This window comes from Indicator indicator, chromosome 21, assembly GCF_027791375.1.
Source record: "Indicator indicator isolate 239-I01 chromosome 21, UM_Iind_1.1, whole genome shotgun sequence".
In the NCBI taxonomy this organism is placed as follows: domain Eukaryota; kingdom Metazoa; phylum Chordata; class Aves; order Piciformes; family Indicatoridae; genus Indicator; species Indicator indicator.
The window spans coordinates 13,123,004-13,144,901 of record NC_072030.1 but is presented as its reverse complement, the minus strand read 5'-3'; the positions used below and the strand labels follow the sequence as shown (position 1 = coordinate 13,144,901).

Here is a 21,898-nt window from a genome sequence, read left to right as displayed (position 1 = left end):
CTGCCAGCTGCCTGCAGCTGAGAACCAGCAGCAGCAATGTCTCTGGTGGGTCATGGTTTAGTGGCCTCGGTGGTGTTGGCTTGATGGTTGGACTTGATGATCTTGGAGGTCTTTCACAACCTTATTGGGTCTCTGATTTGATGATCCCCTTGGGTTCAAGCTGAACCCTTCCTTCCAAGGCTGCTGCTGAGTGTGTGGTTGCTCTCTGCCAGCTGCCTGCAGCTGAGAACCTGCAGCACCAGCGATGTCTCTGAGTCTCTGCTCAGTGTTATGCTTTTTCAGTCTTCTCTTTCCAGCCAGTCTCCCTGGAACAGGGCCTGTGCTTTGTTGGGTGATCAGCCTCCATGAAACCAGAGCTTTTAGAGTCAGAGATCCCAGGGGAGCCTTGCTGAAGCCCTTCCAGCCAGTGGAGCAAACACACTGCACAGCTGGCCGAGGCAGGCGAGGAGGGGAGCGTGTGGGTGGATGGAGCCTGGAGCTTTAGGACATTTGTTTTCATTCCCATTTTCATGGCAATAACATCCAGGCTGGGTTTGCTGGGGCAGGGCTCCAGTCCTGCTTTCCAAGCTTCAAGATAATCCCTGTTCCTCCTTCTCTTCCCAGCCTGGCTCTGTTCCCCACCCCCCACCCCCCCCCCCCCCCCACTGTTTTTACTTTACTGTAGTAGGATCTGAGCACACAAGGCAGCCCAGAGGAGGCTTGAGCCTTCTCCCATGATTAGGAAGCATTCATGCTGGGCAGGATGTCCTAGCTGGGAGCTGCTTTTGCTCTGCAGGTTGGACCTTGTTTGAACCAAACTCTAGATTGTGTGTCCTGCTTTTCAGTTTTGATCCATTCAGAGGAAGATGAGGCCACTCTGGGAGAGAATATGGAGGCAGCTGCATAGCCTGGGCTGAGAGGAGATCACTGGGGAATGGTGTGGAGGGGCTTCAGAAGTGACAAGGGTCTCCTTGGGGTGCTGGAGGAGGTGTTTAGGCTGAAGAACCCCAATGGGGCTCCAGAAATGTATCCCAATATGCAGCTCTTACCTTGTGACCAGTTATATTTGCAAGTGGTTGGGTTTCAGGATCTCCAGCACATCCTCTCCATGTCTGCATTATCAGTTTTCCTTCTTCCTGCCTTTGTTGGATCCTGGAAGTTCTACCTTTCTAATCTGAGGACCCTCTGTCCCTGCCAGCCAGGCCTTGGGAGTTAATAATTACAAAAACTAACTACTTCTGGTGCTGCTTTGCAAAGCTGAAGATCCTTTCCCTCCTCCCAAAAGCTCCTTGAAGATAACAAAGGTTACAGCCATCTCGGACACTTTGTTCTGAGACTTCAGAGCATGGAGTGGTGGATTCTGGCCGTGAGATAGGGCAGGGCTGTAGATGACATGGACACCCAGAAGAAGCTGGGACAGGGAGTTGGTCCATGTGTAGTATCTACAATAGCACTCTGCAATGGATCTGAGGATCATCATGTCGAACGAGCCTGCCTTTGGTGGTGTGTCTGGCAGTGAGGAAGAGGATGGGGCAGCTGCCCCTGGGTGCAAAGTCTTGGAGGAGATACCTCTGCCTGGAGGAAAGCCCAGGACAATGACAAGGTAGGATGCTGTGGGAAACATGGGGCAACCAATCTGGAAACCACAGTCAGAGGCTGACCTCAGAGGCAGTTTGCAGCCACTCTGCCCCCCGCCCGGAGCCTTGATGGGGTTGTTGGGACCCAAGTGCAGGTCTCAGCCCATTGGCCGCACCCAAGGTCGCAGCCTGGCCGGACCCCTCTGCAGAACTCTCCCAGCCCGCTCCGGCAGGGGGCGGCAGTGCGCACGAGCCGCGCCGGCATCACGTGGTGCGTCCCCCTCCTCGCTCCCCCCTCCCCAGCAGGCAGCGGGAGCGCGCCTTCGGTCGGGGCCGCGCACCGGGCACGCCTCCGGACATGGGGGCGGCGGTGGCGGGCGCGCCTCCGCCGTGAGCAGCAGCAGCAGCAGCGGCAGCGGGACCCAGTATGCGGCGGGGGTAGGTCCGGGAGCTGGGTAGCTGTGTGCGGCGGGGCTGCCGGTAGCGGGGGGAGGCGGCCGGGCTCAGGTCTCTGCGGTGTCGGCAGGCTGAGCCGGGGGCCGGGCCGGGCTTACCCCCGAGCCTGGCCGGCTCTGCGTGCTGGGACGGGGCTGTCTGGCCAGCAGGAGCCGGGCTGTTTCCTGAGGGACTTGCGGAGGGTTTGGTTGTTCGCTGTTAACCCCTTGCGTCCTTGCAGCCCCGACCCTCGCTGGGCTGAAGGCTCTGCAGGTTTGCGTGGGGCAGTTGTGTGGAAGTGAAGTCAGGAGAGAGAGTAAGGAGAGACCGCGGCCGGCAGCGGGTCTCGGCTCGAAGGACGCCGTGGACAATGGCTGGCTGCTGAGGGGGACCTAAGGCATACAGACTGCTGTAAAAAAGCAGTGCTGTGGTGTTTAGTCAGAGTTCAGCCTGGAGAAAAGGAGGCTGAGGGGAGACCTTCTGGCTCTCTGCAACTCCCTGCAAGGAGACTGGAGCCAGGTGGGGGTTGGACTCTTCTCCCAAGGAAAAATGACAGGACAAGAGGAAACGCCCTCCAAATTGCCCCAGGGGAGGTTTAGGTTGGACATGAAGAAACTTTACTGAAAGGCCTTTCAAAGACTGGAACAAGCTCCACAGGAGGTGGTTGAATCCCCATCCCTGGAGGTGTTTAAAAGACACAACAACAATGTGGTGCTGAGGGACGTGGTTTAGTGATGACCTGGCAGTGCTGGATTAATGGTTCGACTCAATGATCCTAAAGCTCTGTTCCAAGCAAAACAATTCCATGATTCTCTGTACTTTGCCAAGCATTTCTGAGCTCCTCTTGGGGTACTGAGCAGGCTGTGGACCGATGCTGCATTGTAGCAGTGCAGAACAGCAGCAGTCAGGCTTCTGTCCTGATCCAGATGGAAAAGTCAGGTCCTCTCCACATGAGCTTAACCTGGAGAGCCCCCCAGGCTGCTGGTATGGGAAATAACCCTCTCAGAGATCAGCACTGCAGGAAACATGTGGGGCCCGCTGGAAAAAAAGTGCAGATCCTGCACATTTTTTTGCTTTTTCTACAGAATCCAACTTTAGAAGGTTGTGGGGTGTTGGGTTTTATTTTGTTGAAGTTTGCATTTCTTGTGTTGGTGTGGGACCTTTAGGATATGATCCATTTTTCCACCAGTCAGAGCAGTGATAGTGAGCGAGGACAAGTGTCCATGGTGGTCCCTTTGGTCTCTGAGGGGCTGTGTTTCCAAGCCCCACTGTACCCTGGACACTGGGGTTTGGCTGGGCAGAAGCCAGCACAGCCAAGGCTTTTGTGGAGAATCCACTATTCCCTTATAAAAGATGGGATGATTTTCCAGGATAGGCTTTTAAATCCTTGGACATTCTGGAATGTGAGTGAGACTGTTTCATTCCTCCTTGTCCTTCAGTTTTCTTCCACAGCATGTGGAAATACACTGGAATATCTGTTTTGGTTTTTTGTTGTTTGTTTTGTTTTTTTTTTTTTAACTAACTGCCTGAATTTCAATCTCTCTCTTTTTTTTTTTTTCCCACTGTGCTCTGATTTTTGTTTCCTTCTGATCACAGAAGCAGGAGGTGCTCTGACTGGCTGGGGCCCTTTTGGTGTGTTTCTACTACTGCAGGAGAACCCAGAGGGCTGCGTCCTCTGCAGCTCATCCTGTCTAATCTCAGAAGCAGGGAGGGCTTCCACTGTGCCACCTGAGAAATAGGTTCAGTGTTGAACACACTTCTCTGTGCTTCCCCTGCTCTGTGGCAAATTCATTGCAGAGAGCCTCCTCTGATCTCTCAGATGAGTTGGTCTCATACATCCCCACCATCTGTAATGGATTTAATTCCTTCCTTTGAGTCATTCTCTTCCCTGCTTCCTCCTCTTCTTTAGTGTTTGGAGACCTCCTCATCCCATTAGAGATGTCACTGTTTGGGTAAGTGATCCCTGTTAGCTAATCTTGACCTGTCTAAACCATTTTGGTTGAACTTTTCCTTCCTCAAGGGCTGGAACACCTCTGCTGTGAGGATAGGCTGAGGGAGCTGGAGTTGTTCAGCCTAGAGAAGAGAAGGCTCCAGGGAGACCTTAGAGCTGCATTCCAATACCTAAGGCATCCTGCAGGAGGGCTGCAGAGGGACTTTCCATGAGGGTGACTAGAGGCAGGACAAGGGGAAATAGTTTGAAGCTGAGGCAGAGCAGGGTTAGACTGGATCTAAGGAAGAAGTTCTTCAGTACAAGGGTGGTGAGACTCTGGAACAGGCTGCCCAGGGAGGTTGTGGTTGCCTCCTCCCTGGGGAAATTCAAGGCCAGGCTGGATGAGGCCTTGAGCAGCTGAGTCCAGTTGAGAGGCATCCCTGCCCATGGTGGGGAGGTTGGAGTAGATGATCTTTAAGGTCCCTTCCAACCCAAACCATTCTGTGATTTTTTTTTTTCTCTGCAATTCTGCCTTCCCTCTGATTTACCAAAGATGCCAACAGAGCAGCCTAACAGGATGGAGCAGGCACTGTGCACCATGAAGTTCCCACTTGTGTGCTCTGTCACACCTCAGGCTGTAGATGCCTGCCCAGTCTGGAAGTTCCTATTGGTCATGGCTAGCTCAGTCAACCATATCCCTCCATGGCTGTGCATACTGCTTTTCATCAAGCAATCCCAGCATGCTGAATAGCTGGAGATGAGTTATCTGAGCTTGGAGGAACTATCTTGTCTTTAACTCTGGCCAAAACGAATTTTGTTTTCTTGCCCTTTCCCCAGCACACCCTTTTATGTTGTTTTGCACACTTCCAAATTTAGCAATATCGCCAGGGTGAGGCTCTCCTTCTAGATCTTCCCAGTGAGCCTTCAGTAAAAACATGAAGTTAATGGGTCACTGATTCAGTTCTGTCCTTTCCTGCCTCCTTAGCACAGCTCTGACCATCTTTCTGGTGCTTTTGCTGAACAGATAGGTCAGCAAAATCTGTGACTGCCTGGCCCCCACCCCCAATTCTGTAGTCATGTTGGCATGATGTGGCAGCCCTTCGTCTTCCAGGGTTTCACAGAGTTTTCCACTTGTGCTTTTCCATGTGATTTCCTGTGGCTACTTCATCTTTCCCTCTTGGGAGGTGACTGTGGACACCTGTTGCTCATAGGCAGCTTTGAGGGGCAGGAAGGGGGCAATCTAAGTAGGAAATGTGGGAGCACCATGGGTGGCATAACCTAGGAGAAAAAGGCCTGTCAGTAGTTGGGCTTCATGGTTTGACTGCTTTGAGTGAGATGAGGGAGAACAAGACTGAGCTGCACATGGCTGAGGAGGTGAGCTCAGTCTGTGCTTTGTTGTGTTGTGTGGGGCTGGAGTGAGAGGGAAGAGTTGCCTGGCTGGAATTCAGGAGAAAGGGCAAATTCAGGAGGGGAAAATACAGGAACTGGGAAAAGAGAAGAAGAGGAAGTGATCCTAACCAAAAGAAGGTGAGAACCTCCCTGTAGGAGAAGGTAGTGGGCAAGAAGGAGTCTGCAGGAGGAGGGACTGGTGCTGTGCATGGGTGAGGAGAGCACCACAGCTCAGCTGAGGCTTGTGAGGCAGAGATAACTGGCAGCAGGTTAATCTGCAGTGCAGTGTCTGTGTGTCCTGCTGAGTGCAGGACATGATAGAAGCCTACAGGTGCAAGCCTTGATCCTGCCCCCACTGACTTCAAGTGGCAAGTGAGGCACATGAGGACAGTTCAGTGTGTGATGAAGGGGTGATGCATGTGCCCTAGCCACCCTCTGACTGTGGTGCCCTTCCTCCAGGCACTCAACCCTACCTTTTCCTACTCAAGCAGCTGCAAAGCCTCCTAAATCCCTCAGCCTCTTCCATGGTCTGTGTTAGTCTGTTGACAAAGGCCTGCTGAGCACTGGGGAACAGTGTCCTGGGTCACTCTTCCTGTTTCCTCTTTCTGGTTCATGGAATGCTGGTTTGGAAGGGACCTCAAGAGTCCTCTGGTCCAACCTTTCCTGGCAGAAGCACAATCAGCACCTCTGCTTGGCAGCCACTGAAACTCAAAATGGGACTTCAGCTGAGCTCAGTGGAAATACACTGGTTTAGGTAGCTCTGTGGAGGACCAGTAGGATAAAATAGATCCTTCCCCTCTGAGGCAGGGATATGGGGGGAGAGGAAGGCTGGGTTTGTGCTGGGGTGGGGATTAGGGTCCGTGTGTTGCTAGAAAACAGGGGAGCTGAACTCACTTTTCCTTGCCATGGTCAGTGTCTCTGAACTTTGGTCTGCTGGGTGCATTCTGGAGTCCTAAACAGCCCAGCTGCATTCTGTTTCTCTCTGAAAGCAGGTGAGAACAGGATTGCAGGAGCAGCTAATCTTAGTTCTCATCTATACTGAGTCAGTAGTATCTGGGCCATGCTGGTTGAGAAAGGTAAAAAGCCAGGAGGCTGGACGTCCCAGACTGATCCTTAAAGATCCCAGGACAGAAGTGGAGATTTCTCCCAAAGCTCCTTTCAGACCATAATCTCCTCTTCTTTTGCTGGGTGGAGCACTCCAATAGGGAGGAATTGCCTGTGTGCAGGGTGAAGGATCTGGTGCTGCTGGGCACCAAGCTGAGCTGATCCTGGCCTCTTCATCCCCTGTCACCCTCCCTGCCTCCCTTCAGTGCCTGTGAGAGGCTGGAGGTGGACGTGCTCAGAGTGCTAGTAGAAGGCTGTGGGTTGCCCCTGTATCAAGTTTCCCTGTGCTGGTACCCCACAGCCAGGCCAGTTTTGAGGAAGACAACCAGAAGCAACCAGCTGTGGGACACTGGAGGCCACTGATGCCATCCAAAGGCAGCAAGGAGGAGCCAGAGACTGGATGCCAGGATGCTGGAGGTGTGGATGAGACCCAGTCCACTGAGCAGCTCAACGTGTCACGGCTACGCAGCTCTTCGGTGGAGATCCGTGAAAAGGGCTCTGAATTCCTGAAGGAAGAGCTGCACAAAGCACAGAAGGTAAGGCCCAGAGTGTGGGAGGACTCCTGAGGATGGCAGCACAGATGTGAGCAGCTAGAAGTGGTGCTGAGGGGATTAGGGTCTGAGTGTGGCTGTCCCACAGACTGGAGCAGGAAGAATAGGAGAGAGGTTGAGCTGAGGTGGCTGTGAGGTGTTTTGGGGCAGGTTCCTGGGTTGACCCAAAGCCTGGAAATTGGTCCTGAAAACCTGCTGTAGAAAGCAGCTTGAGGCAGGCAGTGATTACTGTGGAGCTTCCTTGCTAATGGCAAATGAGCAATTCCAGCCTGAAAAGCTGCTGCAGTAGTGGCTTTGGTGACACAGAGCATGGTACAGAGTTCAGTGACAGCAGCCTTGGGCTGGGTACCTGTGCTGTGGCAGGGAGGAAAGGTTGTGATTGACAGGTTGGGGTGATTGACAGGTTGGGGTGATTGACAGGTTGGGGTGATTGACAGGTTGAGGCCAACAGGCATCAGTGCTGCTGGGGCCTGCTGCAAGCTCACATTTCCCTCTCCCATTTCCTCCACAGGAGCTGAAGCTGAAGGACAAAGAATGTGAGAGATTGTCAAAAGTCAGAGAACAGCTGGAGCAGGAGCTAGAGGAGTTAACAGCAAGCCTGTTTGAGGTACCACCCTCTTCCTTTTCCCATCATTTCTTAAGCTAAGCTTACATCCAGCTCCTTTAAGACAGGCTTTCCCTGAATTTCCAGCCATCTCCTCCCAGTTTCCTCCTTCCCCCTCTTCCTTTTTCTCACTTGGAGAGGCTGAGCTGGGCAGTGCTGGAGGCAGAGCCTCAGAGCAAGGGCTTGCACCTGCTTCTGGGGAGCATTTTCATGCACTTCTTTCTCCTCCTAGCAGCTGTGGGGTGGTGTAAAGAGCACAGCAGTTATTTGATTTTGCTACCAGACATACAGACCCATGTGGTGATGCCTGTAGCTGAAGCTAAGTAGCTCCCTGTCACCCTTCCATGCCTGCTCTGTGGTCTGCTGTGTGAGATAGGTGATTCCCTCACTCCCTGGCTCGTGTCAGCCCTTGCATGGGGTGGAAGAAGCTGGATGTCCTCATATACTCTGTTCCAATGAGTGTTCAGAAGTTCTCTTGGTTGGTTTTTTGGTAGCTTGGTTCTTGCCAAGCTCTATCTGGCAAAATCCCTTTTACCAGCAGCTCTAATGTCTAGCCCTGACTGGGCAGTGGGGAAAGCCAGAGCCCATCTGTACCTTTAAAACACAGGCTGGTGCTGTGTGTGAGGGCCAAGGGAGCATCCTCTTTCTGGAGATCTGGCTGCCTGGGCTCAGGGTGAGCTTAGAGATAGTGTAGCTGAGGGCTGTCCCCTTGCTCTGCTGGCTTTGGGCACATTGCTTCCAGACAGGGCTGTGAGGAGGCTCCAGCTGGGATTCACACTGCTCCCTTCTTCTGAGGGAAATCATCTGGGGCCAGGCTCTGGTGTCTGGGGCCAGGCTCTGGTGTTTGGGGCCAGGCTTTGCTGTTTGGCTCCCACCTGAGCTCCAGCTCCTGCTGCTGCAGGGCTGCCTGGAGCAGTGAGGGCTGGCTGCTCCCCATGGGAAGGGGGAGCAAAGTGCAACAACAAGTCGAGCAAGAGCAGTGACCTCATCCAAGACATGGAGCAGCAAGCCTGGATCAGGATCTGTGCCACAGGCAGTGACCAGGGACAGAAAACTGTCCAGTGATCAACCAGCAAGTCTGCAGTGGTAACACAGGGCTGAGGCTCAGTGGGTCTGAGTCAGGGTCGGAGCCACAGGGCTGCTGGACTGGCCACAGCTGTGATGTGGCACAAGTGGGTGCTAATGGTACAGCCTCAGCTCTAAGACATTTCTCAAGGGCATGGAGAAGCAGGCCCTCGCTTCTGGCTTTCTTCACAGCAGCTCTTATCAGTGAAAGAGATGACCTTGGTCTCAGCCAGCTCAACTCTTGAATGTAGCCAGCTGCACTCCTAGAACAGGGATGTCCTCCAGGCCCTGGCACCAGGAGCCTTCTCTGGGAAATGCTGGTGGAAGGCTCCTCACCCTGGCAGTAAAACCCTTGGCTGTGGTGGTGATGTCTGCACCCTGCTCACTTGCACAGAGCAAGGTGTGGCAGAGCCTTGGCCTGTCCTGGTGGCTTTATGAGTTGGGGCTGCAGCAGGCAGACTAAAATTCTCTCTGCTCCAGGAAGCACACAAGATGGTGAGAGAAGCAAACACCAAACAGGCAGCGTCGGAGAAGCAGCTGAAGGAGGCACGGGGCAAGGTGAGAACATTCTCTGTGACTTTAGTTGGTGCAATCCCTGCCCAACCTGAATGAGAACCTGCAGCTCAGGCTCTCTGAGGTGCTGCATTTGCTCTGTTCCCTCTCCACTGAGTGTGTGGTGGGGAAAGGTGTCTCTGCTGTTTGCTGCTTATCCAGGTCCCCTTTGAGAGGTGGGTGCCAGGGGGAACCCCAGAGAAGTGCTAAGCCGTGGACATGGTTTGAGCAGGGAGCTGAGGAGTTGGAATTTCCTGACAAGGCTGCACCCAGTGCTTCTCAGCTAGTTTCTTCTCGAGGAAAGAGAAGTTTCTTCTTGGTTATTTTGTCTAAAAAGTGTCTGGAGCCAAGCACGCTCAGGCTGAGGGGCAGAGGGATGGGTTCCCAAGTGGCTCCTGTTCAAAACTCTGGATGATGGTGGGCATTGGGGAGGATGGGGAGAAGGCTTCATGGCTGGGCTTGTAGCTGGGTCCCTGTGGCTTTGGTGTGTGGTGGGGTGCACTGAGCCTGAGTTCAGGAAGTGCTGAAGGTGGTTGGCTCTTGCCTTGTCTCCTCAGATCGACATGCTGCAGGCAGAGGTGACAGCTCTGAAGACACTGGTGATCACATCCACGCCTTCCTCTCCAAACAGGGAGCTACACCCTCAGCTCCAGAGCCCTTCTAAAGCTGTCTTCAGGAAGGGCCATGGGCGAAACAAAAGCACCAGCAGTGCAATGGTCTCAGCTGCCAGCCAGAATGTGACCCCACAGCCAGTCAGCCATGAACGCAAAGAGGTGGGTGAGGGCCTGGAGCTGCTGCTGTCACTGTGCTCAGGGAGCTGTGCAGCTTCCAACTTGGGATTCCTGGAGAGCTTTGTGGTTTCAGTGCAGGGAGAAGCTGCCTGTGCAGTAATCTGGCATGTTCTCTAAATTTATGCTGAGGCAAGCTCTGGAGGGTTTCCATTTGTGGAGATTTCCCCTTCTGGGAAACACGTTGAAGGCTGCGTCAGGTCAACTGCTAGAGGAAGAAGCTGAGGGAGCCCTGGAGGGCATGGACAGCTACCAGTGCTGAGAGTGGGTATGTCAGGAGTCAGCAGAAGCTGGTTGTTCTGCTGTGTCTTGGCAGTTGAGTCCATTGCTGCTCTGGTATGATTTGCTGTGGTTGCTTCTCTGCCTTGTTTGGCTTGAACACAAGCACACCATCAACTTGTCTTTGTCACTCAGTCAGTGCTCTTGGGCATGTCACTCTTCTTCCTCTTGTTTGCAGAGCATATATTTGCTTCCTTCTTCACTGGATGGAGCCTGGGCAGAGAAGCTTACAAGGCAGTTGTGAATATCTTTCAAACAAACCCTCTTTAATTCCCTTTGGTGATGCTTTGATAGTCCCTCACCTACTGTGACCATTGGTGCAAGTAACACTTCTTCCTGCTAGGACATTACTGTCTGGGACTGTTCTGCTAGCCAGATGTGTACACAGCTGTCCTGAGGAGCAGAAAGGAGGCAGCTTATGGTCAGGAAGAATGAGAATGTGGTGGGGGAATTTGTCTCTCTAGTGATTATTTGGGAGCTGCAGCCTGTGTTGTGAAGAGTTGTTGAAGGAACGTGGAGGCACCTGGGCAGCTGGCTTGTGTGAGAACCTCTGCAGAAGGCTGCTTGTGCCTTTAATGCTCCCACCAAAGAGGTGACCACGCTGGTAATGTTTGCTTCTGGTAGTGGATTCAATGAATGTGCCTTGTCAGCTTCTCAGGCTTGAGTTTGGATGAGGTGCTTCAGGTGGGGTTGGCTATAGGCACTGTCCTGAGCCAGCAGGAGCGATGAGAGGTGAAGATCTTGAACTCTGTTGAAGCTCTTGAACTGTTCACAGACAGGAATAGAGGAACAAAAGCAGGAAAAAATGAGCCTAGTAACTGTGCAGGCCTGATGTGCTGGTTTCTCTTGGTCAAGGGGGGAACAGTCCAGGTGTGCTGGAAGCTGGAGTCAAATGCAGTCAGCTGGAAGCTGCTTTGAGGGCCAGGAAGAAAAAGGCTTTAATATTTTTAAGGTCCTGTGACCTCTCCCAGTGCTGACCTTTCCTCCAGGCAGATGAGAGGAGCTCTAAGGTGAGAGCCCAGCTGGTGAACCACTGACTACCCTGTAGAAGTTGCCCTCTGTCCACAGTGAGCAGAGAACTTTTGCCTGCTGGTTAGGTCACTTTGGTGTGCTGGGCCCATTCTCAGCAAAGCTCAGGTTGATGATCTTTAGAGAAACTCTGGCTCTTGCAAGTGCCAGGTTTGGACCTGTCCTTTCTTCATGTAGGTAAACTTCCACTTGGTGCAGATATCCTGGGGCTTAAAATCTCAGGGCTACAGCTTCCAGAGTGACCCAATCATTTTATTTATCAAGGGTGGGGTGGGGTTTTGTTCTCTCTCTCTCTCAAAGTCCTTAGTGACCCATGTGAGAGGTGATCAAAGGAAACCTGGCACTCAGAGAGCTGGTGCTCTGTGGAGGAGATGTGCCTCATCTTAAGCTGAACCTAAAAATGGCAGAATTTCTCTTTCCTTTTTGCACCTCAAGTGGAAGTCAAAAGGTGTGGCTTGTGGCCCTGTGTCTTGAGCAGCCTGCTTTGTTCCCTGGAAGGGAAGACTTGAGCCTGCCTTTGTGTCTTCTGGTTTGTCTGGTGATTTTTACCTCCCTTTCTTCTTCTTCTTCTCCTTTCTAAACCTTTTCCTTCACTGTCTGTCTCTTCCTGTGCCCTCAAAGTCTGGGTTACCTGCTCTCCTCTCTCTGCTCCTTTGTATCATCCCTGGGAAAGCTGTCCACCTCACCTATGAACCAGCCTGGCAGGCCTTGGGGGCAGATGCTTCCTCACCCTTGCAGCAGGTAACCTTTCTGGACAGCACTGGGGATGGGTGGGAGCCATCTGCCTCTCACACTTCCAGCCTTTCAGTTCTAGCTGCCTTTTATGCTCACCTCCATTTTATTTGATTTTTGGTTTTGTGTTTTTCTCAATTTGTTTTTCCATCTCCTGGCTCTGAAGCTGTTTCCTGGTACCAGGTGGGCAGCACAGAGTGTGCTGGAACCCAGACCTCCTTCAGCTCTGTCCACTTCCATTCTTCATGTTGCTCAGCAGGGTTTCCTTAGTTTTGGTTGTCCTTCCAGCAGCTGTAACAGGATTTACTGGCCCTTTAAGGAGATGCCCTTTCAGTCAGGTTGGTGGTTCCACTAAGGATCCCTCTGGGGTTTAAATGTCAGGTCCCAGAGAGCCTCCAAGATTTATTTTCAGCCAGACAGGGATGGAGGGAACAACCTTCCTGATGTGATGGCCATGGGGATGAGAGCAAGCTCTCCCCTGAGTTCCTTTCTGCTGAGCAGTGATCATGCTTGTGGGGCCATCTGTGAAAGGAGATGAGCAGACATCACAGTGGGGAAAGCTGTCCCTACTCTTGGAGCTCCCTTTCAGACACCTCCATTCCTACACTCAGCTTTCCTCTGCATGCCTGTGTGGCTGCCCAGTGTTCCAATTACTTCTGCAGCTCCCCAAACACCAGAGGTCTGGGCTTGGAGGGGTCTCTAAAGAGCTGACAATACCCTGTGAGCTCACCCTGGGGCTCACTGAGAGTAGTCCTGCTGTTCATCCACAGCTCTTCCCAGCTGGTGCATTCCTGTAGCAATCCTTTCCTTACAGAAGGGTTCTGCCTCCCATCTCCTGGGTGCCACTGCCACTGTGCTTTGCTGTTCAGCTGCTTTCATCATTCCTGCCATGGGCTGCCTGGGCATCAGGTCTGTTTGATGGTTGGTTGGTGGTTTCCCTGCAGCAGAAATGCTGCCTTGCCCTGGAGGAAGGTGGCTTAGAGAGGTGCCTGCAGCTTTCTGGCAGAGTAAGCCCAGTATGGCTGCATCAGTCTGGCACAGAACTGCTGATGGCAGGGAGATTGCAGATCCTTGGAGCAAGCCAGCTTCCTTCAGACACTCCTCTGATGTCTGAGCCTTTCTAGATGCCAAGACACATCTTCTGTAGTTAGAAGGTATCTGTTATTATGCAGATAACCTGATGTGGTATCTCTCCTTCTTCCTGCTCCTCCTGGACATGTGCTACAGGTCGACTCCATTTTATTTGCTGAGTTCCAGGCCTGGAAGGAATCTCCAACTCTGGATAAATCCTGCTCCTTCCTGGACAGAATTTATAGAGAAGATATAGGACCTTGTCTGGACTTCACAAAGCAGGAGGTGAGTGCTGAGAAGAGGAGGACAAAAGCTGCACAGTCCAGCAGCACCAGAGCTGCTCCTTCCTGGAGGTGACCTTTGCACTGCTTTGTCTCTGTCACAGCTGTCCGAGCTGGTGCGAGTGGCTGTGGAGCAGAACACACTCACCATCGAGCCAGTGGCTTCCCAGACCCTGCCTGTGGTGAAGGTGTCAGCAGAAGAGTGTGGTGGGCCAAAGTAAGGAACCATCTCTCTGTTCTCTTGGTCTTTTTGTACCGTCCAGTGGAGTTTGGCCAGGCCTTGCTCAGCCAGTTGAGTGGAACAGCTCAAAGGGCTCATCCAGCTGTTCTCCTAGTCTGTGGCCAGGGTTAGTGCAGCTCAGAAGAGGAATTAGCTCAGCTGGTGTGCTGGAGCTGACTCCTTTTGGGGATCTCAGAGTGATGTGGCAGTGCCCTTGACCTGGGAGAATGGTTTTTGTTTTCCCCTTTGGGGCAGCAACTTGTTCAGTGTCCTCTGAGGGTGTATTTGTCCGTACTCTAGGGTGAAGGGATTAAGTCAGAGCTGCATGATCTCCTGTTCTCACATCTTGTGGGTTTGAGCTCCCCTTGTAAGCCTGACTTTGCTGGTGCAGTGTGTGGGTTTGAGCCTAGGTCAGAAGATCTCTTGCTGTGTATCATCTTCCCCACCTGATGCTGTCACGTTGCCATCAGAATCAGAACTGTGCCTGCTGCAGGGCTTGTGTGACTGTGACTGTGGTGTGACAGACAACCTGAGAGTGCCTCAAAGAAGAGGAGTGACACAACATTCCAGGTGGAGATAGGGCACTGCATTCAGCTATGGAAGTGAAGTTCAGTCAGGGCCCTCCCTCTTTGTTCTTCTCTCCCTGACCTTCCAGCAGAGCACCTTCTAAGCAAAGCCGTCCCTCTAACAGCAAATGCTGCTGCCATGCAGCTTTCCTGCCACTCTCTTCTGCCTTTTCTGTCCTCTCTCAGGCAGATTGTTCCCTGAGGCTGTGTCAGGCATGTTCCAAGAACAACCCATCCTGTGTTTATCTGCTTCCTTTTGATTTCTGTTTCTGTTTCTTCACAGTGGGTTCCGGTCACAAGTTGTCACGTAAGTGAAGCGTTTGTTGTGCACTCAGTGAGCAAAGATCTCTAATCCATTAACAAGTTACTAACTTAGTGCAGTTTAGCAACTTTGAGCTCAACTCAGCTAACTTCTTTTAACCCTCTTTAATTTCCACCCAGACAGGGTGGCAAGGCCAATTTGTTGGCCATAAAGGATCCCCAAGGAATTTGTTCCCCTTTAATTTCCACCTGAAAATCCTGATTGTTTGACTGATTGATTTTTGTTTTTAATGGCAACTTTTGGGACATGAGGTGGACCAGAAAGGAGAAAACTGGGGTCACTGCCCAAGCTGGGACCTACCAGTCCTACTTGTCTCTACCCTACAGACCTCAGTGCCATGCTTTGAGGAGTCTAAACAGGGCAGGGAATGAGTTGGCCACTCTGACATTACTTACACAGCATCAGAACAAAATGTTGGCCAGGAGGTGCTGGGGACAACTGATTCTTCATGATGGTGTGCCCAGCAGAATGCCCTGGGGTGTGTGGAGTGTCCAGATGCTGTGGTTTAGGTTATTTCTAGCTACAGTTGTGGTAGCTGAGGTTACACCAAGGGGCACCAACCAAGCCAAGAGTCACCAACAGGAGTCTTTTTTTTTCCCACTCTGCCACAATGCTCAAATTAGGGACCTCTTAAAGGTGTCTTGCTTGCAAGAGTATTGGTCATCCTGCACCTTCTGAGACTTTAATCTTCTTAGGTTGTCTTAATATTTGGTTGGTAATTCCTTCTCATTGCCTCTGAACACTTCCAGCCCATGTTTCCACTCACAGTTACTATTTGCCTTGATGGCAGTGGAGAGCAAGCAGAGAGACATGCTCAGAAGCTCTCCAAGATAGCTGCTCCTGTGTGTTAGCATCTCCCATGGCCCACAGGGCAGTTTTTTTTGCAGCTGGGAAGTGCTGTTGCTCTTCCCCCATGCAGGCACTGGGTCTCTGGGGAGCATGGTGACTACACAGCAGAAAATTCTGCCACACAGCTTTCAGTGGTGCTGAAGGAAGGGCAGCTGGCTGCTCCTGGGAGCCATTTGTCTTGCAAATAACAGAAGGAAGTGGCAAGGAAATAGAGAAATGCTGCACCCTTGCTGGTTTTTATGTCTTTTGGTGGTCTACCTGGGAGCTGAGCTGTCTTCACTTGACCTGAAGCCAAGCTTGCATGTCTGCATCAGAAGGGATTGGCTTGTTCTTAGGAACTGCAAAGCTTACCCAAAGCCTACTGAATTCACAGAATCATAGAATGCTTTGGGTTGAAGGAACCTGTAGAGGTTATCTAGACCAACCCCACTGCAGTCAGCAGGAACATCCCCAACTAGAGCAGGTTGCTCAGAGCCCCAACCAACCTGACCTGCAATGGTGCCAGCTCCTACCTCTCTGGGCACCCTGGGACAGGCTCTCACCACCCTCAGTGGTCAAACATTGCTTCCTTCTCTATGCATCCAGTCTAAATCTCTCTCTTTAGTTTCAAACCATCAGCCCTTGTCCTGTCACAACAGCCCCCAAGTCACCCCCTGTGGCTTCAACTAGAGTAGCTTCAAATTGGGCCCAAATTAGTTAAGAGGAGCAGAGCATAAAGGCTGCAGTGTGGCTTGTTTGGAGCTCTTGGCATGAGCCAGTTCTGCTCAAATGCTTGGTTTACCTGGTTTGAGCCTGGATTTGGTCCCCAGCCAGCATGTTTGCATCCCACTAGGAAAGCTGATCCACCTGAGCAGAGCTCCCTCAGCAAAAGCTTTGCCTGGAACATGGAGGAGATGTGCAGAGACCAAATGACATTTGTCAGACTCTGCTCCAGCCCCCAGCTCTTTCATATTTTCTGTGGTTTTGTCTTGGGCTGTCTGCCAGGACAAGGGTACAGCCCTGGCCGGCTGGGATGTGGAATAATTCCTAGTTCCAGATATTTAGCCTAAGGTCACCCAGGCTGCCATTTATGGAGTCCTTCAAGGAGCAAAAGGTTCATAACAACCAAGGGGTTTGCTTCTTCATGCTGAACTGCCACAGCTTCTGGCTTCTGAGCTCCCACCTGGGGATGGTCTTGAGGTGGTTGAGTTGCTGCTCTCTGCCATGCCCCTGGGTTGTTGAAGCTGAAGTGTTTTCTGCTCCCCTGCAGGAGATGTGCTCTGAGTGACCTTCCCAGGACCTGCAAGCACCGCATCATGCTGGGGGACTCTGGGAACTACTACTACATTTCACCATCCTGCAGGGCCAGGGTGAGTCTTCCACCTTCCCAGGGTGCTTTGATCCTCCAAAACTGTTCTGAACCCCGAGATGGGGGAGCTCTTGGCTCAGCCCTCGAACTGACAGGGCTTGAGGCTGCTCCTGCAGTCAGGGTAGCTCGGAGGTGATAGTTGGGGTGCAGGTCTCCAGCCTTGTCTCCTGCTCTGGTGTTCTGCCTTGTGTTCCTGTCTTCAGTGTGTTTGCTTTCCCTGGCTTGCCTCAGTACAGGGCTTTGATTGTTTTGCTCTGTTATTACTTTTTAATTCTCCTTTGTAAAACACAGTCATTTTCTGCTCCTTAAATGCTGGCTCTTGTTACTGGCTGCAGAGCAGTGACTCCAATGGTTACAAAGAACAAGCTGCCCTTTCTTCGGAGGGGAGGGAGAAGGTGAATGATTTGTTAATGTTGCTGTTGAGGCTCAGATACAGAAGTTGATTCTTTCCTGAGCTGCTTCCCAAAAGAGCTGATCCTGCAGTCTCTGAGGCCAGAAGTTGGGTTTGTGCATGGACTCATTTTTGTCACTTGCACCAAATGACTCTCCTGTGTCAGGAACACCTGGGCCTCCCTCACACACGTTTGCTGAACAAACCTTCACCTCCAAAGGCTTCCTTTGAAAGAAGGGGATGGGCTTTGCTGCCACATTAAATAGGGATCACTGCTGATCTCAGATCTGCAGCAGATTGGAGTTCCTGCTCTGTGTGCCTCATGGACAGTAGTGCAGGATCTTGAGATGGGATTGCAGCTGCCCAGAATTTTTGTTGACCTTTCATTTTCAACTGACTTTCTTCCTATCTCCTTCCATCTGGTGGTACATGATCGTGTTTCTCAGGTGCTGAACACCAAGAGCTGCCCTGCTGGGTGCTGTGCAAGCCTCTTGACAGGCCAGGCAGTTGTGGAGCTGACTCCTTTTTCTCTCTCTCCCTCAGATCACTGCGGTGTGCAACTTTTTCACTTACATTCGCTACATCCAGCAAGGCTTGGTGAGGCAGGATGGTAAGAGGGGCTGGGACCTGGCTGGGGTCGGGGTGCTCTCTGTGGGGCAATGAGGGAGGAATTAAGAGGTCCTGTGGCAGGAATGAGGCCAGTTTGGGGTACTGTGGACGCCCTGTGTCTTTGAGAAACAGTTAAATGACTAAAAAGCCTGAGCAGGAGGAACAGGTACCCCCCACTCCTTGCTCATCAGCTTGTTGGGACCTTTGCCCTGAGGTGGAACTGGTGAGAGGCGACCTGATAGTCTTCTGCTCATCCAGCATGTCTGTTTCCCTCACGTTGGGGATGAGCCTGCACTGAGAGCACAGCATGCCATGAGGTGGTGTCCCCAGCTGTGCCTTGCTGACTGATTTTTGGTTGTTTCCCCCCTTCTCTTCCCCACACCCGTTTTGCTTTGCAGTGGAGCTGATGTACTGGGAGGTGATGAGGCTCCGGAGGGAGATGTCTGTGGCCAAACTGGGGTTTTATCCCAGTGAGATGTGAGCAGAGGCCTGAGCATGGAAGGAAACTGCACCTGTGTGAAGGGCTTGTCAAACATGGTCTGCCAGACAGATGAAGCAGTGCCTCTCCTGCAGGGGGCCTTTATCCTTTCCCACCCTTCCTCTGCCTGGAGCTAAGCAAGGAGCAAGAAGCACAAGTTCCACCTTCAGCTTCCCACTTCTCCAACTGTGACTGGAAAGCAGCTGCCAAGATGCCCCCTCAGAGCTGGGCTGGCCCTGGCTGTCCCGGGGTGGCTGTCTGCAGACTGTCCTCTATGGAGTCCCCTGCCTGCAGTGTATATCCCTGGGTTTTAAACTTCTCTTTTTATATTTGCAATTTGCTTTGGCATAGTCTGAGGCCAGCCCTGTGCAAGGCAGGAGTCCTGGACCCTCAGTTTGTCTTTCAGGACAGATGCTGGCTGTCTGTCCATCTGTTCCACTCACTCTTTTGGGGTGGAGGGTGCTGTGCCCAGCTGCACATCTAGGTCCTGCTGACCACTTCCTCCCTGAGCAACCCTGTCAGTGCCAGCAGCATGCAATAATCTGATGGAGAGTCACCAACAGCCTCATCCAAGCACTTCCTTGCTCCTTTTAAAGGAGCCTGCAAGAGAAGCTTTCTGCCAGCTGAGTCACAAAGAGGGATTTGTTTCTGTCTTTAGCTTGCAGTTTGGTGCTGGGTAATCCAGGCTGGGGGAACAGCCAGAGCTGTGCACCTGGGGCCTGCAGCAGAGGAAAGAGAGCAGGGGATTTGCATCACTCACAGCTGGCCACAGCTTGGCTTGGCCACAGCCTGCAGGATGCTTTCTCCTGGTCTAGAGAATCTGCTGCAGCTGTCACAGGTAGCTGTGAACCTTGACAGGTGGTGCCCTGTGATAATCCTTGGTGCACAAGTTCTCCATGGTGCTCTTAGATGCAAACCTCACCCCCAGACAGATACCTTTGAGCTGTTCCTGCTCTCAGGGTAGCTTTGGGCAGTGTTGTTCCCTCTGTTTAAATAGATACTATGGTCCCAGGCTGGGTTCTTTGTCTCCAGAAGGAGCATGCCCAGACCAGGCAGTCTTGGGAGTCTGGGATTTCCTCCCCAGTATTATATGCAGCCATGGCCCCTGGGGAAACTCAGCTTCTCCTGCTCTGCCATCTCCAGTGAGGAGATCTGAGACACCTTTGTGTGCACCTGAGGGTTGTGGCTGTGGTTCCTGTACACCTCCAGATGTTCTGGGGAGGATGTCACTAAAGCTGTAGCTTGAGCTCAGGCCCAGCTTTGCCTGCACAGAAGTGTGCTAAAGCCATGACAGTGTTTTGTAGCCAGCTTAGCCTTTTTCTCAGTGGCTCTGGAATCAGCTCAGCCATCTCCCACCCTGGAGGTTTCATCTCATGTGGCATTTCTGCACTCTTGACTGGCATGTCACCCCACCCCTCTGCCATCAGCAGAACTCCCATCTCAGCAAGCTGGTGCCCAGAACCAGATCCCCATCCTCAGCTCCAGTAAGCTTCATCCTCTCTTGGAGCATCCTACAGTAGGAGCTCTGTCTTCAGTGGAAGAAAATTAACTGAGCAGCTGTGGTTTTGTCCAGGGGAGGAAAGAATAGACAGGAAAGATAAAAAGATTTTGATTTGGGGCTTAATCGAAGGACAACTTCACAGCAGCTCTGAGAACCTTTCTGTGGAAGACCCCCCCATGAGCACAAGCTTTCCTGTCACTGAGCATGCCCCAGTATGCTCCTGAGTTGCTCCTCAGGGTTCTCCTTACAGCAGTGTGGGATTGTTGGCCAAGGGCTGGTAGCTCCATCACCCTCAGAGCTGAGAGAACACATTGCTGACAATACACATGAGCTTTGAATCCACCTCCTCAGCTCAGAAAGGGCTGACCTCCCAGTCCAGGTTGTTAACACCCCAGTTTTGCCTTTGCACAGCTGAGCACCCCACCTCATGCTGCTCATCCTGACTGGGGTGTGTGCATGTACCCCCTCTTCACCAAAGGAATAGCTTTCAAAGGTGGAGTAAAATCCTGGAAAAATCCATCTCTGGGTAAGAGTCTGGCTGGGTCCTGAACTAGTGCTATCCCTGCATCTCTTTTGGTGGTGCCTGCAGCCTTGTAGCAATTTGCCATCAGCTTTTCAAGAGAAGAAAGCAGCAATGTCTTTCCCCAGCTGCAGATTTCAGCTCGGGTAAGTTCTGTCCCTGGCAGTTTCTCCTTGGGTCTGTTCCCCTGACCTCTCCATGTCCTGTGCTGTTGGCTGCTACATTGCACAACCAACAGGCCTGCTTTGCAGCACTGGCAATGAGATGAGCTCTCCATGGAGGAGACCTTTTGGGTTGTGGGATGGGCTTTTCACTCCCCAGTGTCACTTTGTAAAGCACTTTGAGATGAAAGGAATTGGAGCAATGCCTTGTGTCAGGTTGTCTTCCATTTGAAACAGAAGGACTTGTAAATGAGTATGAAGTCACTCCATTAGCAGCAGGATGGTTGCACCCTGCATTGTAATAAAGGAAAATAAACAGGTGTTCCTCACCCCTTCAAAGCTCTGCCTACTCTTCCAGGCTTGGGTTGGTTGAGGGGGACCCCTTCAAAGGTCTGGTTGCAGTTCTAGGCTTGGGTTGGCTAAGGGGGGACCCCTTCAAAGGTCTGCTTGCAGTTCTAGGCTTGGGTTGGTTGAGGGGGACCCCTTCAAAGGTCTGGTTGCAGTTCTAGGCTTGGGTTGGCTAAGGGGGGACCCCTTCAAAGGTCTGGTTGCAGATCTAGGCTTGGGTTGAAGGGTACCTGCTCAAAGGTCTGGTTGCAGTTCTAGGCTTGGGTTGGTTGGGAGGTGCATCTTCAAAGGTCTGGTTGCAGTTCAGAGTTGGGTTGCTTGGGATGTGTGTACTTGACAGGTTGGACTTTGATGATCCTTGAGGTCTTTTCCAACCTTATTGATTCTGTGATTCTGTGATACTCTGTAGCCAGAAGAATTCAGTTCCCTCCCTGGATAAGGAACTGGCTGGCTGGCCCCACTCAGAGAGCTGGGATCATCAGATCAGTGTCCAAATGAAGACCAGTGACAAGTGGCATCCCTAAGGGCTTGGTACAGGGACCAGTGCTGTCTAACATCTTTGAGGGCAGTATGGACAGTGGGATTGAGGCACCCTCAGCAGGTTTGTGGATGACACCAAGCTGTGTGGTCCTGTTGACACTGGAGGGAGGTGATGCCATTCAGAGGGACTTGGAACAGGCTTGAGAGGTGGGCTTAAGCCACCCTGGTGAAGGAGGATGAGTAAAGGAAAGGCTTGCCCCAGGGAGCCTTGTGTCTCTGGGTGGGGTGAGGTTCTCCCAGACAAGGGGTAACAAAGTGCTGCAGAAAGCAGTGCCCCTTACCTGTGCCTCTTTCTGAAATGCTGTCTCCAGAAAAAGAAAGCTGGGGACAAACATTTTAGCAGGGTCTGTTGTGACAGGACAAAGGGTGATGGTTTGGAACTAAAAGAGGGAGATTTGGACTGGAGAGTAAATTTTTCTACTGAGAGTGGTGAGAGCCTGTCCCAGGGTGCCCAGAGAGGTGGGAAATGCTCCATCCCTGGAACCACTGCAGGTCAGGCTCTTTGGGGCTCTGAGCAACCTGCTTTAGTTGGAAACATCCCTGGTGACTACAGGGGATTGGACTAGGTGGGCTTTAAAGATCCCTTCAACCCAAAGCATTCTACGGTTTTATAGGATGAATCCTCAGGTGACAGAGAAGGAAGCCAACTGGTGATCCCAAAGCAGGAACACAGCTGGTG

The 21,898-nt window shown here is 52.1% G+C and overlaps 1 protein-coding gene across 1 annotated transcript; it reads left to right on the top strand.

Annotated features, from left to right (window-relative positions):
* The first annotated feature begins 1,324 nt into the window (after positions 1 to 1,324).
* Positions 1,325 to 20,645, top strand: RAB3IL1 (RAB3A interacting protein like 1). The gene is made up of 14 exons (XM_054390761.1): positions 1,325 to 1,345; positions 1,431 to 1,582; positions 1,738 to 1,994; positions 2,233 to 2,368; positions 6,692 to 6,950; positions 7,477 to 7,572; positions 9,115 to 9,192; positions 9,744 to 9,959; positions 13,242 to 13,370; positions 13,471 to 13,583; positions 14,436 to 14,459; positions 16,573 to 16,672; positions 17,606 to 17,672; positions 18,070 to 20,645. The coding sequence occupies exons 1-14, from the start codon at positions 1,325 to 1,327 to the stop codon at positions 18,150 to 18,152; spliced, it is 1,731 nt and encodes a 576-aa protein (XP_054246736.1). The 3' UTR covers positions 18,153 to 20,645.
* Positions 20,646 to 21,898: the final 1,253 nt, after the last annotated feature.